This window comes from Pinus tabuliformis, chromosome 9, assembly GCF_031772625.1.
Source record: "Pinus tabuliformis cultivar Carrire ecotype Pingquan chromosome 9, CPIR1, whole genome shotgun sequence".
In the NCBI taxonomy this organism is placed as follows: domain Eukaryota; kingdom Viridiplantae; phylum Streptophyta; class Pinopsida; order Pinales; family Pinaceae; genus Pinus; species Pinus tabuliformis.
Window position 1 is genome coordinate 1,025,444,727 of NC_142307.1, and position 24,678 is coordinate 1,025,469,404.

Sequence of the window (24,678 nt, forward strand, 5' to 3'; positions counted from 1 at the left end):
TTCTCCAAATTTGTTGAATTCAAAGCATTGGTTGAGAAGGAGACTGTGAAGAAAGTGAAGACTCTCAGGAGCGACAATGAATGTGAATTTGTTTCAAATGCCTTCAAGGATTTCTATGCCAAAGAAGGTATTCGAAGGGAAATGATAGCACGCCATAACCCACAACAAAATGGGGTAGCTTAAAGGAAGAACATGAGCATAGCGGGAGCATCAAGGAGGCATGTTGAATTATTAGGGGTTTCCATTACATCTTTGGGCAGAAGCATGCAACACCACAATCTACTTGCAGAACCAAAGTCCTCATAGAATACTTGGTATGATCACACCAGAGGAAGCTTTCTCTGGGAGAAAGCTTGATTTGTCTCATTTAAGAATTTTTGGAGCTTCAATTTTTTTGTCATGTCTCTAAGGATTCAAGGAGGAAACTTGAGCATACAACAGAGTTGGGATTTTTCGTAGGATACACTGAAACTCCACACAATTACTAGGTGTATTTACCTTCACTGAGGATGATAGTTGTGAGGAGAGATGTCAAGTTCGATGAGGAAAAGGCTATGAGATGCTCTCTAGAATGAGAGCTGAGTATCCCATCAGAGCAGGAGCTTCTAGCTCCAAAGGAGGAGCCTTAGGATGTTGTGAAGAAGCCACAAGTGGAGGAGCATAGAGGACGCTGAGTGGAGACACCCACTCAACCAGAAACATCCAGAGAAGGGAGAAAGAGAACGAGAGAAGTTGATAGATTGATCCAGGATGCACGATAGCATGTGGGAGCTCCTAAATCATGGTTACATGGCTCTCGTGACAGAGCTCATTGAGACAGAGCCCTTTTCATTTGAGGAAGCAGTTTCTCAACTTGTTTGGGTTGATGCCATGGTGGAAGAATATGAGTCCATCATGAGGAACAATGTATGGGAGGTTGTGCCAAGACTAGAAGGGAAATCATGGTTGGTTCCAGATGGATCTACAAAGTGAAGCATGCAGTTGATGGGAGCATCGAGAAGTACAAGGTCAGATTTGTGGCCAAAGGATTTTCTCAGGTAGAGGGAGTTGACTATGAGGAAACATTTTCCCCTGTGGCAAGGTATTCCTCCATCAGATCAATTCTTGCATTAGCTGCGTAGATGGGGTGGAAGATCCACCAGATGGATGTGAAGATCACCTTTCTCAATGGTGTTGTTGAGGAGGAAATTTACATAGAGCAGCCAAAAGGATTTGAGACATATGATTGGGAGTCACATGTGTGTAGACTCAAGAGAGCATTGTATGGTCTCAAAGAGGCACCTCGAGCACGACACACTCGGATCGACAATTATCTCAGTGGATTAGGCTTCACCAAAAGTGAAGCAGATGCAAACCTCTATCACATTGTGGTAGATGGTAAGTTTCTTATTCTTGTTTTGTATGTTGATGATTTAATATTGATAGGTGATGAGCAACTGATCCACTCTTGAAAAGAGGATCTTGCAAGGGAATTTAAGATGAAAGACATGGGCTTAATGCATTACTTCCTTGGGCTGAAAGTACGGCAAGGTGATGGTGAATTGTTTGTGTCTCAGGAGAAGTGTGCCTCTGAAATAGTTCAGAGATTTCACATGGAGAATTGTAAGCCTATGGAGACACCTCTAGCTACAAATTGGAGGAAGGAGAATGCCACTTTAGGTGAAGAGGTTGATGCTTCCATTTACAGGTAGCTTGTGGGGTTCTTGATGTATCTTGTGAACATAAGACTCAACATGTGCTATTCAGCAAACCAACTTAGTTAAGTTATGGTGAGACCTACCAACCTGTATTGGAAGGAAACAAAGCATGTGTTATTGTACCACCTCAGAGGCACTACCGAGTATGGATTGTGGTACAGGAGGATAGAGGGGGTGAAGCACCAAGGCTTCACCAATGCAGATTGGGTAGGGAGTCCATCAGATAGGAAAAATGCGTTAGGTATTATCTTTAGTGTTGGGTCCGCAACTATTTCCTGGTAGAACAGGAAGCTGAGTTTTGTGGCACTCAGCTCAGCAGAGGCTGAATACATGGTTGCAAGTCAAGCAATATGTGAGGCCATATGGATGAGGAAAGTACTTGTTGGTCTTTTTAGTCGGGAGATGGATCCGATAGTGATATATTTTGATAATCAGAGTTACATTAAGCTCTCTAAGAATCCGTTAATTTCTTGATAGGTCCAAGCACATTGATATCTGGCATCATCATTTGCGGGATTGTGCGCAGAGGAGAATTATGTTGCTACAATACATTGCAACTGAGGAGCAAGATGATGACATCTTGACAAAGGCATTGTCAAGAGGTAAATTTGAATTCCACAGGTTCAGGATAGGGGAGATGAAAAATCCCTTTCTTGCTAAGAGGGAGTGTTAGAAAATGTAGCAAGAAAGGCTCAATTTGACTTTAGCCTTAGTAAAATTGAGTAAATTGAATTTCCACATAAACAGGACAACTTGGAGGCAGTTAGCTAGTGTGACATGGCTCTTGTCACTCAGTTAGCTCAGTAAATTCAAGTTAGGGGCTTGGAGTTTAGTCATGCATGTGTTTATTGCTAAATTTAAGCAATCTAGTTCAATTATTTTCAGTTGTATTCAGTTAACTGATGTCTAACTATTAATAGAGTCAGTTGAATGTTAGTGGTGCAGTTAGACAACAGTCTAACTCTGAATCTGTCAATTAATTGATCAATCAACCCAAAATAGCTCATGAATGCATGGAATTCGAATTGCTCAGCTGAGGTGGAGGAGACAAGGCTAGTGTAACATGAGTTGTATACTAGTTGAGCGTATAGTGGTTGCATGCAGGTTATGCTTAGAGTTGGAGCAAGCAATTGTGATAGTTTCTCTATTCAACTGATTAATGCAAAGAGGCTTGAGGGGTTTTTCCCAGTTGGGTTCCCCTAGAAATCATTGTGTACTTGTGGTTTTGGTTGTTGCATGTTGTTCTAAATTGTGATTTCTATTCCGCAGATTAGTAGAGTAGAATTGTGTCTCTTGTTTTCAGTTCGATATCTTGAGTAGTTGCAATTTCTATCCAATTTCTACACTAGCGAGGGTCCTAGGAGAGGTACCTAAGGGACAATTACTAGATCAAATGACAACAATGGGACAAAGACCTACGGTCAGCTCAGTTAGTGTCCCTTGCTCTTTACAGACTTTAACTAATGGGAGGAGTCTTGGCATAGAGGAAATCACTAATAATGGTAGGATCAACAACTAGGTATAATGTGATTTCCAAGGCCCATTCAAAGGAGAGGCTCAATATGAGGCTCACTTGCTTTAATGAAGCTTAATTGCTCCCTAAGAAAGACCTAAGGTGGAAGGATTAGACCTAGGGTTTAGGGGTGTTCAACAACAATGAGTATGCCTAAGGTCAAGACCCTCAATATGATATAGAACTTCTCAAGTAGCTTTGTGAGGCAATCATATACCTTCAAGCGGGCTTTTGCTATTTGAGAGACCTAGATTGGGTCCAGACAAGATCTAGGGTTTATGAGGATTAGACCTAGGGTTTAGGGGTGTTCAACAATAATGAGTATGCCTAAGGTCGAGACCCTCAATATGATATAGAACCTCTCAAGTAGCTTTGTGAGATAATCATATACCTTCAAGAGGGCTTTTGCTATTTGAGAGACCTAGATTGGGTCCACACAAGATCTAGGGTTTATGACTTTATCATGGGAGGAAAACCTCCTAGGTGCACGCTAGATCAAGCTAGGACAATGAAAAGGGTCAAAATGATTAACTTCCTTTGAGTTTTATGTGCAAAGACCCTCAAGAAGACCCTTCACCAAGATGTTCAAGGTGATTTTTAGGATTGCAGCTAGGGTTTGAGTTTTCTCACAATCCGACTGTGGGAATTGTCTCAAATTTGGAGGAGAGCTAGAGGAAACATCAACGCAGAAGGTTGTCCAAGTGGTTTTGCAAAAGCTTCTCTCTAATGCAATTCACATCAAGCCCTAGTAGGCCGTCTAGGTTTAGGGCCGAAATTTAGAAAGAGGAGAAAAAGAGAAGGGAAAAAGGGGTGATCACCAAATTTGCATGGATTAGTGCCTTATCCTTGGGCTATGGAGTCTATGTGATTCGAAATTTGGCCGAAATTGTCTTCAAGGAGGCTAAAAAGTGATGCCCTAGCAAGCACTTTTTAACATTTACCCACCCAAAATCAATGGACTTTTATGGAAGAAAAACAAGTTTTACTCCACTAGGAACATTCATCTACTTGTTATCAATGAGTAACATGCACAAATTTGCAATCTAACCATCTTTTACAATGATATTCAATAATTAGGGCACAAAAGAAAAAGCTAGTTACAAAATTTCCACACATTAGACATTTTTCATGTAAAAATAATCTTCAACAAGATTTACTTACAAGATAACAATAGATATATCCAATCCAAGATTGAGAAGATGGCTCCAAGAGAACAAATTTCAGCTCCAAAAATGTCAAAATGCATTAAAAGATCTCTAATTAGCCTAATGAGGCCCTAAAATTATTTTAATGTGCAAAATAACAATAACTTTGGTGACAAGCCCACCAAATAGCTCAAATGTGTAAGATAAGCCACCCTAATGAAGCCAAAATCATAAAATAATGGTGCAAAGGGCCATTGGAGGGCCTAGTTCAGTCCTCAAGTGCCATTGTGAAGAAGTGGGCTCCACAAATAATTGTCAAAGGAGGTGGCCCCTGATCTCCAAGGAAAACATCGTGGGTTGCTCCCAAGTGGCTCTGGGGCACAAGCAATGGTCTCATGGGTCTCCAAGTGGCTCATAATCAAGTTGATGCTTTTTCAATGAGGGCTAGAAGATGACACATGTCCTCCCATGTCTGTCTAGAAAAGACACAACCTCCTCTGGTCCTTGGATGTTAATTTTAGGTATGTTCTATGCTAGAGCAATTTATTTCAATTTCTTTTCCACATTAGCAATCACATCAGCATAAAGTAAACTGTAGATAGAACATAAATATAAATCGCAGAAGACAAGCCAAGACAAGAGGACACAAGATGTGGCGCTAGCCAGGGACAAACCCCACAATGTGGGGAAACCCTTGATCAATTCTTCTTTTATGTTCTTCAAAGTTCAACAAGAGAAAGTGAGAGAGATAGTACATTTACAATAGAAGTCAATCACTTTGACTTTTGATATTAGCATGAGATCAGTTGAAGACATATTGCTTCAACGGATTCTCTAAGGTGACTCGTTCACCTATCATAGTGCTGCATCTTGTCTATTTTCTGCACATTACCGTGTGACACCTTGCTGTACTGTCACGTGTGTTGAACCTTGATGACTGAGCTACTCTCATCTTCATGCTGCTCATCATGCTGCATCTTCCATGGTCTTATTCATCATCAAGATGCCCATGCTCGTGATCTCATTCATCATTATGCTGCCCATGCTCATATCATCATGCATCATTATGCTGCCCATGCTCATATCATCATGTTGCTTATTATGCTGTCCATGATCTCATACATCATGCTGCCTTCCTTCGGAGACAGATGCTCCGTTTGTTTCGGCAGTTCCCGGTAGTTCCGGCTTTTCCGACAATTCCGACATCTCCGACATTTCTGGCTTTTTCGGCTTTTCTAGTATTTTCGGCTTTTCCGGCGTTTCCAGCTTTTCCAGCAGTTCCGGCTTTTCCAGCTTTTCTGGCTTTTCCGACGGTTCCAGCTTTTCCAGCAGTTCCAGCAGTTTCGGTAGTTCCGGATTTTCTGGCAGTTCCGGCTTTTCCAGCAGTTCTGACGTTTCTATCTTTTTTGGCTTTTCCGACAGTTTCGGCTTTTTCGGCTTTTTCTGGCGTTTTCTTAGGATCTCTCCTCCTACTAAAGCCCAAAGACAAGTAGAGAGAGGAAGAGATCCAAGTGTGTGTAGAAATGACTTGAAGTCCTCTTCTATTTATACTAAAACGTAGAGGTTGAATAGACATGATTGTTGGGCTTCTGAGCCTACATAAGTCGTTGGCCGACTTAACAATTTGTCCATAACATAAATAAATTCATAACTTCATAAATACTCATCGGAATCGGATGATTTTTAGATCAATCCTGCACCTCTCAATGAGAGGGATCCAGTAAAAATATCAGCTGCCATAAACAATATGACCCACATGGAGTTTGGCCCTAGTTGCCAATTTTAACACTCCCTCTCAACTAGGGAGAACTCCATCCGCTGATCCATATGTCCAACTGTACCATCTCTGCCATCAGTGCCCTGCACTGCTCTGCTCAGCTCTGCTCTGCTCAACTCTGCTGGCTGTGCTCTACTTTGCTGGCTCTGCTCTGCTCAACTCAGCTCTGCTCTGCTGGCTCTGCTCTGCTCAACTTAGCTCTGTTGAACCATGAAGAAGAAGAATTGATCGAGAATGTGTCATACCATTCTCCACTGACTCGAAGTCTGTCTCAGAGTGTGTACCACTGGTCCTAGACCAGTCCTCAACCGACTCGAAGTCAGTGTCATAGTAGGTACCATTGGTCCCAGACCAGTCCTCAACCGACCCGAAGTCAGTGTCATAGTGGGTACAACTCCTACCACTGGTCCCAGACCAATACTCTACTGACTTGAAGTCAGTCTCAGAGTATGTACCACTGGTCCTAGACCAGTCCTCAACTGACCCGAAGTCAGTGTCATAGTGGGTACAACTCCTACCACTGGTCCCAGACCAGTACTCTACTGACTCGAAGTCAGTCCCAGAGTATGTACCACTGGTTCTAGACCAATCCTCAACCGACCCGAAGTCAGTGTCATAGTGGGTACAACTCCTACCACTGGTCCCAGACCAGTATCATTGATCCTAGATCAATGAAGGTCATCTTAGCATGGGGAGTACGGTAGATACAACGTTGCGTCCATCGGTACTACTATGGTCCCTATCCTCATTTCCCTTCTCATTGATCAAATGAGAGGTACTTCCCATGAGTCCCAGACTGCATGGGTAGGATGTCTCGACAGCGGAACTTAATCAATCCTATCCTCATAGGAGAACTAATCATCTTGCTACACAATCGCCATGGAGAACATATCATCCAAACCTCACAGGAGAACTAATCATCCTGCTACACAATCATCATGGAGAACACATCATCCAAACCTCACAGGAGAACTAATCATCCTGCTACACAATTGTCATGGAGAACACATCATCCAGACCTCACAGGAGAACTAATTAATCATCCAGACCTCACAAGAGAATTAATCATCCTGCTACACAATCGTCATGGAGAACACATCATCCAGACCTCACAAGAGAATTAATCATCCTGCTACATAATTGTCATGGAGAACACATCATCCACACCTCACAGGAGAATTAATCATCCTGCTCCACAATTGTCATGGAGAACTCATCATCCAGACCTCGCAGGAGAATTAATCATCCTGCTACACAATCATCATGGAGAACACATCATCCAGACATCACAGGAGAATTAATCATTCTGCTACAGAGGAGAGCGAATCATCTTGTCCACAGGAGAGCGAATCATCTTGTCCACAGGAGAGTGAATCATCCTGTCCCACAAGAGAGCAAATCATCTTGTCCCACAAGAGAGTGAATCATCTTATCCACAGGAGAGCGAATCATTCTATCCACAGGAGAGTGAATCATCTTGTCCCACAAGAGAGCGAATCATCCTGTCCATAGGAGAGCTAACCATCCTGTCCCAGTGCAAATCAAATCCTCTTTCTCAAGAACAAGTTGAAGGACATCAAGATGGATAAAGGGGAGTCCATCCAATCCTACTTCATGAGGATCACACAAATCAAGAATGAACTTTTATCTATTGGAGAAGTTTTGTTGACATGGAACTCACTCACATTGCTCGTGGGGGTCTTTCAAGAGCGTGGGATGTGTTTAACACCACCATTCTCAACAATGATAGGATTCCTAACTTCGATGAATTATTGGCTAGATGCACTCAAGAAGATACGAAGATGATGGAGAGAGACAAGCTCTCAAATGGAAATGTACCTACTACTTTCTCTGTTCATGCAAAGAAGAAAAATAATGCTGGTCCAAGGAGACAGGGTCAAGGATTCAGGCAAGGATTCGAAGAAGGAAGGCAAGGAAGGTGCTACAATTGTAATAGGTTTGGTCACTGTGCTAGAGAGTGTCCTCACAAGAAGAATTCTCCAAGGGATGACGAAAGCAACAACACCTTCAAAGGCAATGGCAATCAAAGGAACAACAAGTTCAATAATAAAGGAGAAAGGAATGCTCCCGTGGCCTGATATGGAAGTGGTTGACCTCCCAAAAGATCGAGAAATTCTAGGTATGAGGAAAGTAATGTTGTAGAAAAACAAAAGGAGTTTATCTTATTTCTGCTCTATCTACTACCTCTCCTCCGCATATTTTGGATCATTGGTTGATTGATAGTGGAGCCTCAAGGCACTTCACTAGGTACAAAGAGGCCCTCTCAAATTTGATTAAAATGAAGACTAATTTGGAGATCATACTTGGAGACAATTCCACCTACCTCGTGAAAGGGATAGGTACTATCACTCTTCACTTAAAATCAAGGTCAAACCATTCATCTACAACAAGTATTGTATGTGCCTGATGTGATGAAGAACTTGGTGTCTATTTCTACGATGGAAGATAAAGGCTTCAAGGTAGCATTCATTTATGGCAAGGTACGAATTTGGCAAAGAAACCCTAAAGATGCATTCACACTTGGATTTAGGGTTGATAGTCTCTATCAAGTTGGAGGAAGTCCTTTGGGAGCCTTGATTGGTGACACTTCACTTCAATCTGAATTATGGCATCGAAGATTTGCCCACCTTCATTACAAAGCCTTACCTGGGGTAAGGAAGATGGTCATGGGTATGCGCGAGTTCAACATGAATCATGAAGGAGTTTGTCAAGGTTGTGCAACTGGGAAAGTTACAAGGGTACCATTCCCTTCAAGTGAACGCCAAACTACCAATATTCTTCAATTGGTCCATTCTGACCTATCTGGTATGTTGCCCGTAACATCATTGGGAGGATACTTATACTATGCAATTTTTGTGGATGACTTATTTTGCAAAACATGGATTTATTTATTGAAGAAGAAGGATGAAGTGTTCAAATGGTTTTGTTCTTTCAAAGCCTTTGTGGAAAATCAAACAGGGAAGAAGATAAAAATATTGATGACCAACAATGGAACTGTGTATGAATCAAATGAATTCAATGACTTTTGTAGAGAGGCCGACATTAAGAGGGAGACAATTGTTCCATACACTCTTGAGCAAAATGGAGTTGCTGAAAGCAAGAATCGAACAAGTATGGAAGCCACCCGTGCCATGCTCCATGATTAAGGTCTACCAAAGTTTTTATGGGGAGAAGGTGCTAACACTGTCATGTATGTTCAAAATAGGAGCTTGCATCAAGCATTGGATTTCAAGACGCCCAAAGAGTTTTCAATAGTAAGAAACCCGATGTCTCTCATTTTAGAATTTTTGATTGTCTCTTATATTTTCATGTGTCTAAAGAGAAAAGAAACAAGTTGGAAGCATCCGGGAAGAAAGGTATATTTGTTGGCTACAGTGAAAATGCAAAGGCATATAAAATCTATATTCCTAGTCAAAGAGACGTGGAAATAAGCCATGATGTCACCTTCGATGAAGATATTGCCTTGCCCTTGGGAAAACCAGTGATCTCCCCATTCCAAGAAAGGATAATGATGATGTTGCAGAAAAACAGGATTAACCTCCGAAAGATGAGCCTATGACCAACGTTGAAGGTCCGATGGATCCTATTGATCCACCTCCTGGCGATCCCTCTACCTCAAGGAAAAGACCTTTGTGGCTCAAAGATACTCTCGAAGATGCTGAAAGGCATATTGCTCGAAGAGGGACATTCAGTGAAAGTAAGAAGCCAAAACAAGTATCAAGTGTACTTAGTTGCTATGAGTACTATTTTTCAAACTTAGCCATGTACATTTGAAGAAGTCGTAAAGCATCAAGTCTGGAAGGATGCAATGAATGAAGAGTATGAATCTATCATGAAAAATGATGTCTGGGATGTGGTGCCTAGACCGAAGGGCAAGTCTGTAGTCACCTCTAAATGGCTATACGAAATCAAACATGGAGCAAATGGGAGTGCTGAGAAATACAAGGCCAGGTTCGTTGCTCGAGGCTTCTCTCAAAAGGAAGGAGTGGAGTATGATGAGATATATGCATTGGTTGTGCGATATACCACTATCCAATCCATTATTGCTCTTGCTGCCACTAAAGGATGGAGCCTACATCAAATGGGCGTTAAGACTGCTTTCTTGCATGGATTGCTTAAGGAGGAAGTCTACTTGGAACAACCTCAGGGGTTTAAGTACAAGATCATAGGACACATGTATGCAGGTTGAAGAAAGCCCTCTATGGGTTGAAGCAAGCCTCTAGGCCTTGGTATGAGAGGATTGACAACTAACTTATGAAGCTGGGATTTATGAGAAGTGATGTTGATCCTAACCTATACTTCAAGGTTCAAAAGGACGTGCCTCTCATTTTGGTCCTTTATGTAGATGATCTCTTTCTGACGGGTGCAAATCCTCTCATATATCAATGCAAGCAGGAGTCGGCTTCTGAGTTCGAGCTGAAGGACCTAGGATTGATGCACTACTTCCTAGGCCTAGAGGTCTAGCAAAAGCCAGATGAGATTTTCCTTTCTCAAGCAAAATACACTGTGAAGCTGCTCAAGAGATGTGGGATGGTGGATTACAAATATGTGTCTACTCCGATGGAACTCAACTTCACGAAGCTATGTGGTAGTGCTGTTGGGCAAGAATTAGCAAACCCTTCTGAATATAGACAACTCGTCGGGTTCATGATGTTCTTGGTAAACTCCCTGTCCAGACATATGCTTCACTGTGAATACGTTGAGTCAATTTATGGTCGAGCCTCATCACATACATTGGATTGCTGCCAAGAATCTCTTGAGGTATCTCCGTGGCACAATCAACTATGGATTGTGATACACTTTCGGGAATTGAGGCTACATGGAAATACTGATGCTGACTGGGTTGGCAATTTGGTGGATCAAAAGAGCACGTCAGGATGTTGCTTCTCGTTAGGGTCTGCTTCGATTTTGTGGATGAGCAGGACGCAGAAATTAGTTGCTTTTAGCACTGCCGAGGCCGAATACATTGCAGCTAGTATGGCCTGTTGTGAAACTGTTTGGTTGAGGAAGCTCTTCAATGAGCTATTTGAGCACGTGTTGGATACCACTATGATCTTCTGCGAAAACCAGAGTGGGATTCGCCTTTCAAAAAATCTCGTGTTACATGACCGCTCTAAGCACATTGATATCAGGTACCACTTTATCAAGGATATGGTACAACGGGGAGAAATAAAGCTCCAACATATCAGGACTAATGAGAAGGTAACAGACATCCTCACGAAGCCTTCAGGGAAGGTCAAATTCTTAGCCTTCCGAGAGAGACTTGGAGTTGTGGAAAGACTCTCCCATGAGGGTCTCGCTTGAGTTGAATATTGAGCTCTGGGAGCTCTTGGGTCTTGGGGTACTTCTTGGAGCTATGAGCGACCATAGGGTAAGGGGTTCACCTTCCCCTATTGGTGCGCTGTGTATAGGGTGAGTGGTTCACCTTCCCCTATTGGTGTGCTATGTATAGGGTAAGTGGTTCACCTTCCCCTATTGGTGCACTGTGTATAGGGTGAGTGGTTCACTTTCCCCTGTGATACCCCATGTTGGTTGACATGTGTGTAGGGTGAGTGGTTCATCTTCCCCTACGATTGATGACACGTGTATAGGGTGAGTGGTTCACCTTCTCCTATGGCATATGAGCAGGATGAGTGGTTCACCTTCTCTGTTGATGCCCCAACATACATCCTACCCATGTAGTCCGAGACTCATGGGAAGTACCTCTCATCTAGCCAATGAGTTGGGAAAAGTGGATAGGGACCATAACACTACAGATGGACGCATCGTGTATTGTCGTACTCCCTATGTATAGGATGCATGGTGTTCAACAACTTGATCTGGGATCAAGTTTGATTGAGGTTCTACCTTTGGACTGACTTTTGTCAGTGGAGAGTGGTAAGGTCTTGTGACTCACTCTCGATCGATTCTTCTTCATTATACATATCGATGTTCAGTAGGGTAGAGCTGAGATGAGATTCAGAGATGGTTCATGACAATAGGATGGCATGATGATCGATGATGATGGATGGATTGTTAGGTGCAATTCTCCCTAGTTGAGAGGGAGTCTTAAAATTGGCAACTAGGGCCAAATTCCACCTCGGGACAATTGCATTTGATGGACAACTCATTTGAGAGGACCAAAATTTATATAAAGATCATCTAATTTGGACAAGCAGAAGTGTGTTTTTGAATTTATGCCCAGACATGTGCAAATTGTCCAGGTCGGCCACACCATCATGTAGGTTCATGAAGCCCAATGGACGTGTCACTTCACCCTCATCGACTTGTATAAATATAACTGACCTCTGACCTCATTTGGCATCATCATCACTCACACATTCTTCTCTCTCCTCTCATTGGTTCGTACAACTATTGGGAATTCTCTCTCTGTCACACTTGCGGCAAAGTAGGTTGAATTTTTGGACAAAATTATAGGGCCGAAATTTCAGAGTTTTTGGCAGTTTGACCAATGTTAACCAACGTTGTCTTTGACTTTTTGGGCATCCTTTGACTTTGATTTTCAAGGTGATTTTCTGTTTAAGCGGGCCGCATTTTTGGGCACAAAAACCGAGGCAAAAGGATGACATTGACCCACGTTGACTGCAGGGTTGAACTCAAGTTGAACAAGTTTGACCATAGATTTTGTTACTGTTTTGGCCCAACTTTGACTGTTGTTGGAGGTCGAGTTTGACTGCCTTTGACTAAGTTTCAAAGGAGGAGTTTTACTGTTGCATTGGCCATTTTGACTTTTTGTTTAGGACTGAGTTTGACTGTAGATTTGATTGTGTTGTTTTGACTGTGATTTGGCAAGTTAATTTTGAGTTTTTGTACTCTCTCTCTCTCTCTGTCTGCTAAACATTTGATATACTAATAAGAAGAATTGATCAAAGGGTTTTCCCCGCATTAGGGTTTTTACTTGACATTCGCCAAATCTGGTGTCCTCTTGCCTTGTCTTGTCTTCTCCATTTTATTTTATGTTCTCTCTACAATTACTGTCAATGTGATTTATGGTTAATGTGATTGCTATTGGAAACTAATTTGGAAAATTGTCGTTGGGCTGCTTAAAGTAAATTGAACTAATTGTGCTAAGCATAGAACATACTATTGTTAACTAAATTTAACACCGAGTCCAAGATGAAAACCCACCTGCAATCTTGTATAAGATCCAATGCGTCTCGTTGCCTTCCAATACAATAATTCATTATTGCAATTGAGTAAATAAGCTTGCTAATCAAGGATAGACAAAGACACTTAATAGTGGCTTTCCCTTCTAAATTGGGGCTTTAGACATGCCCAAATGTTTCCTTCCTTGACAAGGGAGGTTAATGGAGGACCCTATTAGGTGGTTTCAATCTCTAAGGGAGTGGCAGGACCATGGTACATCCATCAAATGGCAAGTGTCATGTGAAATAGTGATGGAACGAAGTGGGGGCAAAAGTGAAGGCTCCAAGCCACATGCCTTAGTGCAAGGGTAGCTATGATGCAGGAGGCTCATATCTTGGGTATATGAATGTAGGAGGGAGCAATCGTGGTACATGAGTTACTCCGACCTTTGTTTTTCCACCGTTCTTCATTTGCCTTTTGCCTTTTATTGATTTTTCCTTATTTTACTGCTTGAGGCTCAAAGGGGTTGAGAGCATGATGTGTAAGATGTAGCAGTGATTTCCCCCTTAAAGTGGGGTAGTTCATCACCCACTAGGGGTTGGGACAATCATGGGTTCCTTGAAGATTCAAGGGGCACTCATGGGGGCCCTAGGAACAAGGTTGATGGCCATAATGATAAGCTGTAGAACTCATGTTTGGCTTTTGTCCATGTGCTAAATTTTAATGTCCCGGTCATCTTTTGCATTTTGTGGTACATTTCCTGTTGTATGTGGCCATATTATGCTTTTATCTTTCTTTCTAGCTACATCAAGCTTCGGGACATCATTCTAGGTCCGACCCAAGCTGTGGGCAAGGCGAAGGGGAGGCTACACCTTGTGGAAAAATCATACCTTTAGGCTTGGAAGACCCACCTTCAAACATACGATCATAAAAGATTAGCGAGGGTACAAAACATTTGGCTTAGGTGGCAGAGAGTGGTAGCACATCGAGCTATCAGGTGGCTGCTGGCTTCCAGTTGAAGACAATTTTAGGAGAAAAATCCTCCTGTAGGGGTCACCCACTAGTGGTGGGTAATAGGAACCAAAGACAAACCATAAATAGCATAAAACACCATAAACCAGGGGCCCTTCCATAAATGCTTGTGGGAGGTGGCTAGTGTAGAAGCTTGGCATTTCTGGCTCTCCGTCGCGAGTTGAGAGCCCCATGCTACTCTCTCTGGCTAGCACAAGGGTGCCGACTTGTCTCTCACCCGCATCTGGGTGAAATTCTCAACAAGTTAAAAAGATGTATTAATAGAATTGAAGAAAACATTTATATCTAAGATACATTGACAATTAGTTGTTTTGTAATCATTAGTTGGGAATGGCAAGAAATCTATGAAAAAGTTGTATTAATATTGCAACTAAAAAATGCATTTATAATATTTTTCTCAATATCCTTATATCTAGTATCTATAATATGTACTATATTTTCCAAGGTTTGATCTATAATATGTAGTGTGTAGTGATGACCATCTATATAAAAAACGCTAGATCATCTTTAATAACTCTATTCTTTTTTCCTTGAAATTAATGGATAAGAAAATCAAGTGCATTTAAAAATTTAAAATCTCTAGAAAGCATCATGAAAAAAATGAAAAGTTTGAAGCTTTTCTTTATCATTTTAAATTCATATCCTTGAACATTTTAATCAATATTTGAATTATGATTCAATAATTGTTGTTTTTATTATTTTACGTCATTATATTTACAACAAAATGCCTCTTTATAATTGTCTCATATATGTATTGTCATAACATATCTATATTCTTTCCTTAAAGCAAGGATCCAATAAGAGTCAAAATAATGTTGGTGCTTTGATGGATCAAATAAAAACATCACCATTTATAGTATCCTTTTATTGTTCTTGTAGGAGTTCAAGTGGAAGAAGATGAGTATAACAATCTTCGAAAGATTGCAAGCCAACATTGGGGCACTATGAAGTCCTACTATCAGGAGGTTAGATCTTTTGTAAAACATATTCTTTGCATTATCTAGAATAAATTAAGCATAATTGTGATAGTCTTGTTGTCTTAATCCAATCATTTTATTGATAGATTGTACCATGTTTTAGAAACTCCATTTTCATGACTGTGTGCAGGCTGCGGAAGCATATTCAAAGGGCGAGCGTGCTCGTGCGGGATATCTATCAGGGGAGGTATAATGTTTGCCTACCTATATTTTTAATACACATTAGCTTGAAACAAGTCAATGAAGGTAAAGTAATTGGAAACATATTTTTATAAGATTCACTTGATATTAGTTGTATCACTATGATGTGGATCATTTAATTTCTCTAGTTGTAATATTCTTGTGCTAGTATATGTGGAGTTTCTATGACCATGCTTGAATAATTCATGTTCAAACATAGGTAATAGTTTTACTCATTTTTTCGAATGAAGTTCAAGGTTCAATGAATATTGAATGTTGATTAAGTTTGCCATCTTGGGTGAGCTAATTTTCAATTCATTGAGTAGGTTGTCTACAAGATGCTCTTTTGTGGTTTGTGCTTGAAGTTTCTTGATCATGACATTTGATGAAGTGTTACTTTGTGATGGTTTGTGCCTTTTCCTACTTGTCAATGGTTTTTACATTTGCTCGAAGCAACATGTGTGTGCACAATGCTGCTTTGCATCCTTGCCTACTTGACCATAGTTTTTCCTTTGCTTGTAGTAGTATATGCCAACTTGATGAATCATGGTGGGTTTTCCCTTCACCCAGAGTTGTGTTGGTCTTGTTGATAGTTCTTTGTGAGTTTGCATTGACGATGCTATTTTTCGTTTCTGCTTGTCAGTGTTATAAGGATTGAACTAGACTGGCCCGTTCAGATTGGTTCGATCGTTTTTGGGAAAAAACTGGTTCAAACCAATGACTTGCACTGTTTTTGTCTGGTTCGATATGATAAAGCCACGTAGAACGCAACAAGTAGGACCATGAAATGGCTCAAGGTGTTTGAGAGTGGTTTTGACCTCATTGGATTTGATATGGAGAAAATAATATTTTAGATCTCACTCAAAATCCAGTTAACTTAACGATTTTCCAGGGTTTCAGGATTGGGGGGATTGCAACACTACATTGGATTTTCTCATGTTACGAGGGTATGGAACTAGTATTTAATCAAGAGCACCAAGCCCTCTATGTACCTTGATTTTAGTGGCATTGGTTGTTGAACTCTTCTATCATGAGCCTACTAAAAAACATACCCATCACTCAAACAAAATCTTGACTTGACATGCTATGATTTTTCTATCTTATTTTAATGCTTAGAGGGTGATATTGGTGACAAAGATCCCAATATAGGCAATGATTTTGATGATATGTAGGCATTTGTTGTAGCATAATTTTTTTTGGATGCTAGAGCCTAGAGGCCATGTGGAGCTTGTTTGCTGATTTATTTTCGGTTTAGAGATGGATTGTACTCAGTGCTATTTTGGTTATGTGCACCTTTACATGCTATATAAATGAGAAATTTTGGTTATTTGTGTATAAATGGTTTGGATTCATATGGATGCACATGAATATATATGTTTTCCTTTAAAATTTGAATATTTTATGTGTTTTTGGTTGACCGGTTATTTGGTCAGGTTTTTTTACTGGTTTCTGTACGGTTCTGACTGATTCCCGGTCTGGGGGGTGTACCGGTTCAATGACCATTCCGGTTCTAATAACTATGCTGCTTGTTAATGATGCTCTAAGCCTTTGTGTGCTCGACGATGGCTTTGCCCTTTTCTTGAAGAAAGGTATTCACACTTGATGATGCTAGATGCATGTGCCCAAGTTCCAACAGATATCATAGTTGGTGAATTATTTATTTTTATCTCTTATTAGTGATATGTTATATAGTATAAAAGTATAAACTAAGCTTGTTGATATCATATATTTTTTATGTTTATTAATTGTGTATTTCTAATATTTATGTATTAATCATGTATTTCTAATATCTATGTAACTTAGTAATTACATTCACTACAATTACTACCAAATATATATATATATATATATATATATATATATATTTGTCAATCGAGTTTAGCTAGGGTGGTTGGGCAGAATAGTTGTTATCCTCCCCACCCAAGTTCAAGTTTTGTAAGTTGACATGTTGACTCTCTAGAATAGAGTAACTTTATTGCGCTCTTAAGTGAGTCTATACTAAGAGCTGGCCTAGTACCGAAAATCTCTCTCTTGCCTTTGGGTTGAGAGGGAAGTAAGCTTCCCCACATTTTGTGGATGGTAAACCCGGTAAACTGTCGGCCCTAATTACAGTGCCTCGCCCCAAGGGAATCAAAGAGTGTCGAACCTATGATCAGCAATAACTAGCAACAATATCAAAAACTTCAAATCTGGCTCTAGTCCACTTGTGCTAACCATTGGGGCTAAATTTGTGGTCATTGGGTACCACCCGGGGAAGAAAGGCAGCCTCTCTCTTAGCGCGAAGGCAAGAGAGAGGTTGTTGTACTAGGCCAACCCTCAGTATAGACTACTCTATTCTAGAGCATAAACATGTCAACTTACGAGACTTGAAATTGAGTTGGGAGGATAACTATTCCGCTCAACCACCCAGGCTAAACTCAATTGACAATATATATATATATATATATATATATATATATATATTCTTTCCAAGGAAAAAATCTATATTTTTATTAATTTAACAAAAATACATAGTCAAATGCCCATGGCATTCATAAGTGTTGTTAAGACCTTTTCCAATGTCCAATCCATCATCACAAAAAGTTGAAGTTTGCTTTTGTTCAACTTTTCCAGAAAAAACAAAAGTGATCCAAAGCAGTACATTAATCATTCATTCAGTAAATTGTGAAATTCCATCATTATACAAAATTTGAGATAAAACACTAAAAATATGGAGGTTTAGATCCATGGGTCATTATTATATTCTGTAGTGTGTCTATTTTCGATTACTGAAATAATCCAGGTTCCTCCATCCAACCCAGCTTTAGCTTTTGAGGGTTTGTTTGCAATGCTGTTCCTATTTTTGTAAATATGAGAGGGAGATGTGTATGAGAAATATGTAAGTATATAGTGAACTTCATTATATAAGGGTGTTAACTCTTAGCTTTGCTTATGCAACTGGAGGGCTAAGAGCCAGCTAGCATTCATCAGGATGGTATTGAGTGATGGTTTTATCAAGTTTTACAGTGTTTAGGGTCCATTTCAGAGGCATGTTCACCAATTTTGGGGAAAATTGTTATTTTAATTTTTTTAGCAGCTTTTCTATCTTATAGGAGTTAGAGTTCTGGGTTCTGTATGTTAGAGGTGGTCACATATTTTGGATCCTTGTGAGCTTATGATGCCAATGAGATTTTCTTGAGCAACGTGTGAGACACTGTTATTTTTAACAGATAGGGTCTAAGGGCATGTATGATGATTCTGAGCATATAGTTGGATTCGTTACAGAAAAATGAGTCTGATGAGATTTTTTTCATTGACATCAACATATGAGATGCTGCTATTTTTCAACAGTGCCCATTTTTAGGTATGCTATATTTGGTAGTGATCTTATAGTAGTTCCCTTCATTTTTCATCTTCCTTAATTTTTAGTAGTTTGATTGCTATTTTTGGCATGTCCATATTTAGTAGTGTTACTTTTGGCAGGTGTGGGTATCTTACTCTTGGTTCCAGTGAGCAGCCGAGAACTGGTCTGAGCTGAGCAAGTGGAAGTTTCTTAGTCTGACACATGGCAGCTATTCCAAGCTTCTCTCATCAAGGGATCTGTAGGTCATCCTCTATATATTTGTCAGTTCTCGCTAAAATTGGTTTTTCTTGACTCCAGCTCTATGTCCAGTGGGTGAATTTAATTTTTGGAAAAGGAGGTGCCTAGCCTAATTTGGGTAGTTTCCCAATTCCTCTTTACTAAGTTTGGAGGATTGGAAGTTTGGGAAATCTCTATTTTTGAGCATGTCAACCTCATTGACTAGTTTGCATGTGAGATAACAATTTATTATTGAACAACTTAGCTGATTTTAGAATTCTTATTGTTGGAGTCAGTTTAGCTATCTTTAGTGAGATTGATATCTCCTGTGTTATTAATTGTATTCAAGGTGTTTGCAAGAGTCATTGTTTATTTATGAAGAGGTCGACCCCCTTTTGCTATTATTTAGTGAGTGCTTGAACTGTGCGTGTGGGGCTCTGAGCAGATTGGGAGTTGCTTATAGCTGTTATCTAACATACTTACAGCAGTTTTCCTCTCTTAAACAGTCACCTAATAATAGTTTATTATTGCACGAGTAGGCCCTCCAATTTTGGGAATTTGTAGAGGGTCAATCAATGGCATTTTTTTCGATGGTGCTTTTTTTGAACAAGCAACCTCCTTCTGTTCCATCTTTTATTTTTTCCCTCTCATTGTGGCCTACAATATATTGTAAAACCCCCAATTTTGATTTTCCACATTAGAGACGATTTTTGGAAGAGGAAGCAATTCCAACATTGGGGCTTAGGAGGAAAAAGGAAAATTGCAGCTCTAGTGGAATGTGAGACCCACAAGAGAGAGAAATTTGGCCCAAGAAGGGAACTCACACTCTTGGAGGAGAGAGAGAGGAGGGAATGCGAATTAGGAGAGAGAAAGGGTGGGAGCTGTTGACCACTGGAGTGGCACTTGAAGATTTTTGTGAAGACTCCATGCCCAAGGATGTACCAAACGCTGTTTGTACCATCAAAGATCATCATATCACTAGAGTTTTTCAACTCTACTTTTTCTCATCTTCTTCTATTTTACCCAAATTCCACAAGAAAGTGATGTTAGTATGATGAGTTTGAGTCATGTAACAAGCCTAGGTAACTTGGGACTTTGTCATCAAGTGAGTCTACTTGGAGGTTTTTTTTCACTTGGTTAATTATCATTTTCCTCCAATAATTTAATAATTAGTTGAGTTTTTTCCTCCAAGCATACTCCCAAAGCTGGAGTATGGCTTGAAGGCGAGGCCTTGGGTGAGTCCTAGTGTTTAGAGTCATTGTATATTACCATACTAGATCACTTGTAAAATTTCGTGGAATTTGGTTAGGTCTAGGGAGTCATTTTTTAATTTTTAAAATTTCCTGCAGGGCAGAAATTGGAATAAATTTTGTATATGAAATGTAGTAAGTGATGTCTAGAGAAGTTGTATGGGGTATGAGTAATAAAAATTACACCTTTCACTCTCAAATTTTTACTATGACACATTTTGAGGGGTTAAAAATGTATTCTAGACCTGCAAAACCCACTTTTTCTAAGTTTAGTGGGAAATCTGACTATAAATGAAATCAGAAATAGATTAAAAGGAGAGAAATAAATAAGTCCATGTGACAAAATGACATGGAGATGACATGGAAATTATCTCAAGTCAAAGGAATGAGTCAAAGGACAATGTTGGGTCCTTATAATACTAGTGATTACCCCATTACTATTGTAGTTATACCTCTTATTAATATTGTTGTGCCCCTATTGCCCCCATATTGTTATTATTGTGCCCCATAGAATCCCTCTATTGTTATTTTTGTGGCTTTATATTATTATTGTTAGGTCGGCTGTATTATATTGTGACTCCTTAGACTCCTATATATAGAAAGGAGGTTTTGTCATTTGAATCATCCAAGAATTGTTCATTTATGTAATGTAAAGGAGGTTGCCCCCTCGAAGAGGTTGAATTTTAAGGCGTTGATCTATCTTTTCTATCTTTTCTTGAGCTGGTTTCATAACATTTGGTATCAGAGCTTTGGATTCTAGGGTTTCGCTACTCCAAACATGTCATCGTGGAATTTTCGCTATAACTTTTTTTCTGCGACGTTTCAGAAGTTGCAAAAAAAACCCATTTGAGAAGAAATCGCGCTGAACCTCGGGTCCAAATTTCAGAGCTTTTCGCGCTATATTTGCGGAGATATGATCTGAGGAAGTTGGTCTTTTTGCAGACTCCTGAATTACATTCCAAATAGGTGACCTGGGGAAAATCGTCATAACTTTCTCTCTGGGGATCAGATTGAAATTTCGTAAGAAGGTACAGAAAGAGGACGGACTGTAGTTTCTTGTATGCATTTTTCAGATCCAAAGGTCGAAACAGTGACTCGTGGCATGTCGTACAAATTCGCTCTACTGAACTAGTCTATAATCAAGTCACTGTGGGAGATTTCGCATAACTCTTCCTTGGAGAATCCAGTTTGGGTCAGACTTGTGGCATTGGAAAGAGGACACAAAGGGCTATTACAGGTCACAAATTCAGAATTAGATGATCGGAAAGTATAGAGATACATCGAGGCAATATCGAGTTCCTACAAAGTGAAAAAAGGTGTGTAGATTTTCTTAAATTTTTGCTTAAGTTTGGTTTGAAAATTTATTTTGAAGGAATTCAAAGGGCATAATAGAGCATTATTATCGGTAACTGATGCCCCGAGGAAAGAAAATGCAAACACCTAGTAAGGAACCTGAAAGCTCTAGCATGACTCATGAAGAAGAAGAAATGCTATATGATATATCAAAACAAGAACAAGTGCAACAAGTGTCACTTGCACAAAGAGCAACAGAATCTAAGATGGATGGTTTAAGGAAAGATGTAGAAGCTAAGATGGATGGTTTAAAGAAAGGTGTAGAAGCTAAGATGGATTGTTTAAAGAAAGGCATAGAAGCTAAAATTGATGGCATGGATGATAAGATGGAAGAATTGAAGATAAATATGAATAAGTTGCTACAAGAAATGGTCACTAAGGGTGAACGGGTACTAAAGGAAACTCATGATGAGAACAAAAGAAATGTTAATCATGACTCTATAGACTCTAATGTTGGATCGAAGACTCACCATATTCCAAAAATCAATATGAGGAAGTTTGATGGCAAGAATCCCGCCACATGGATATTACAGATGGAGCAATTCTTCGATCTCAATAATGTGCAAAACACACAGAAGGTACGTATGGCAACTTTATATTTGGAACCAAATCAGTTTGTATGGTATCAATGGCTTTGCTGTCGTAAACAATTTATCACTTGGACAATTTTTACGGAAGAATTGATAACACATTATGAGGATACAAAAAGAAACACTTTTTTTAGCCAATTGATAAGTCTCAAACAAAAGGGTTCAATAATGGAGCACATTGAGGAGTTCCAAAAATTGAACATAAGGGTAAAAGATATTCTAGAGGAGCATAGGATTGATGTGTTCATAGGGTCTTTAAAGGATAATATCCAACATGATGTTCGCCTTTAGGAACCTGATTCATTAGAGAAGGCATTCAGGTTAGCAGGAAAAATGGAAAGCAAAATTATGGCAACCAGGAAGCATGCCACTCACAACTATAAAGACGGAAGTGTTGTTGCCCCTAGTCTTCCACAACCTATAAGGTTGACACCACAACAATTGGAAGAAAAAAGAGCAAAAGGGCTTTGTTACAGTTGTGATAGCAAATACACTAAAGGTCATAAGTGTGCTGAGAAGAAATTATTCTACATAGATTGTGAAGAGGAAGAAGAAAAGGAGCAAGAAAGGTCAAAAGAAGAGGATATACTTCAGGAACAAAGCCTAGATGAAGAACAAATAAATCCGACCATATCTTGTAATGCATTGGCGGGAATTACCACTCCTCAAACCATCAAGATAGAAGGACAAATCAAGAAGAAAAAGGTAATAGTGTTGATTGATTCAGGAAGCATCCACAATTTTATTCATTGTAAGGTAGCAAAAGAATTGAATTGCTTCCTATATCCAACACCAGTGTCAAGTGATGATTGCAAATGGAGGAACAATAAATTGTTCTGGAAAGTGCCATAATATCAAGCTATCCATGGGAGAATATGTATTGACTAGCCGAATGCTTTCCATTCCAATGGGAGGTGCTGATGTTGTACTAGGAGTCCAATGGCTACAATCCTTGGGTACAATAGCTTTTAATTTTCAAGAATTTTTCGTCAAATTTTCTATGGAAGGAAAGGAAGTTGAATTAAAGGTTATTGCAGGGAAACCAGGAAAGATAATCAGCTTTAATGGTATGACAAAGCTTCTAAAAAAGGAGCAAAGAGGTGTAATTGCGCAATTATGTTCGCTAGATGTTTCCACATCAGAATCATCTATTTCTCCAGATCTCCAAAAAGTCCTGGACAATCATTCCAAAGTATTTGAGACTCCCAAAGGTCTCCCACCTATGCGTGATCATGATCATGCTATTCATTTGATTCCAGGAAGTGTTCCTCCAAACATCAGGCCGTACAGATATCCCTATGTCCAAAAGAGTGAAATTGAACGTATGGTTGCAGAAATGCTAGAGGCTGGTATAATTCAACCGAGTCAAAGTTCTTTCTCTGCTCTAGTAGTATTGGTGCACAAGAAGGATGGATCATGGCGCATGTGTCTGGATTATAGGGAGCTCAACAAGCTCACTATTAAAGATAAGTTCCCCATTCCTGTCATTGATGAATAACTGGATGAATTGCATGGATCAATTTACTTCACCAAGTTGGATCTTCGTTCAGGATATCATCAAATCATAGTGAAGACTGAAGACATTCCGAAAACAACATTTAGAACTCATGAGGGTCATTATGAATTTTTGGTCATGCCTTTTGGCCTTACCAATGCACCTTCAACATTTCAAGGTTTGATGAATTCAATTTTCAAACCATTCCTTAGAAAATTTGTGTTAATATTTTTTGATGATATACTAATCTACAACAAGTCTTGGAAGGATCATGTTGAACATGTTGACAGGGTGCTACAACTATTGGAGGAGAAACAATTATATGCTAAAAGATCCAAATGTTTCTTTGGAGTCTAGGAGGTGGAATATCTAGGTCATATTTTATCTCATGAAGGAGTTAAGGTAGACCCTAGCAAATTTATAGCCATTAAGGAATGGAAAATCCCCACATCCATAAAGCATCTGCGAGGATTTCTCGGGTTGACAGGGTATTATCGCAAGTTTGTTAAGAATTATGGGAGAATAGCAGCACCTCTAACAACATTATTGAAGAAAGATGCATTTTCATGGACTCCAGAAGCAACAAAGGCCTTTGAACATCTTAAAGAGGCAATGTGCCAAGCACTGGTCTTAGCTACACCGGACTTCACAAAAACCTTTATTGTGGAATGTGATGCTTCAGGAAATGGAATTGGTGCTGTTCTAATGCAAGATGAAAGACCCATTGCTTTTGAAAGTCGTCCAATCAAGGGAAAGTTTTTAAGCAAAGCTATTTATGAGAAGGAAATGTTGGCAATACTCCATGCACTTAAGAAATGGCGACCCTACCTAATGGGAAGACACTTCAAGGTAAAAACGGATCATGATAGCCTTAAATGCTTTCTAGAACAAAGATTATCCTCTGAAGAGCAACAAAAGTGGGTCACAAAGATGTTGGGTTATGACTTTGAAATCATCTACAAAAAAGGGAAGCAAAATGTGGTGGCAGATGCACTCTCAAGAA

At 39.7% G+C, this 24,678-nt stretch overlaps 1 protein-coding gene across 2 annotated transcripts in view; it reads left to right on the plus strand.

Moving 5' to 3' along the window:
- The window catches only part of LOC149152198 (smr (Small MutS Related) domain-containing protein), a 254,098-nt gene that overhangs the window by 170,449 nt on the left and 58,971 nt on the right, over window positions 1–24,678 (plus strand). For both annotated transcript variants that reach the window (XM_089442988.1, XM_089442987.1), the window contains exons 8-9: window positions 15,151–15,236; window positions 15,379–15,435. In XM_089442988.1, coding sequence (XP_089299114.1) covers window positions 15,151–15,236; window positions 15,379–15,435 — 143 coding nt within the window. The remainder of the gene's footprint in view (window positions 1–15,150; window positions 15,237–15,378; window positions 15,436–24,678) is intronic.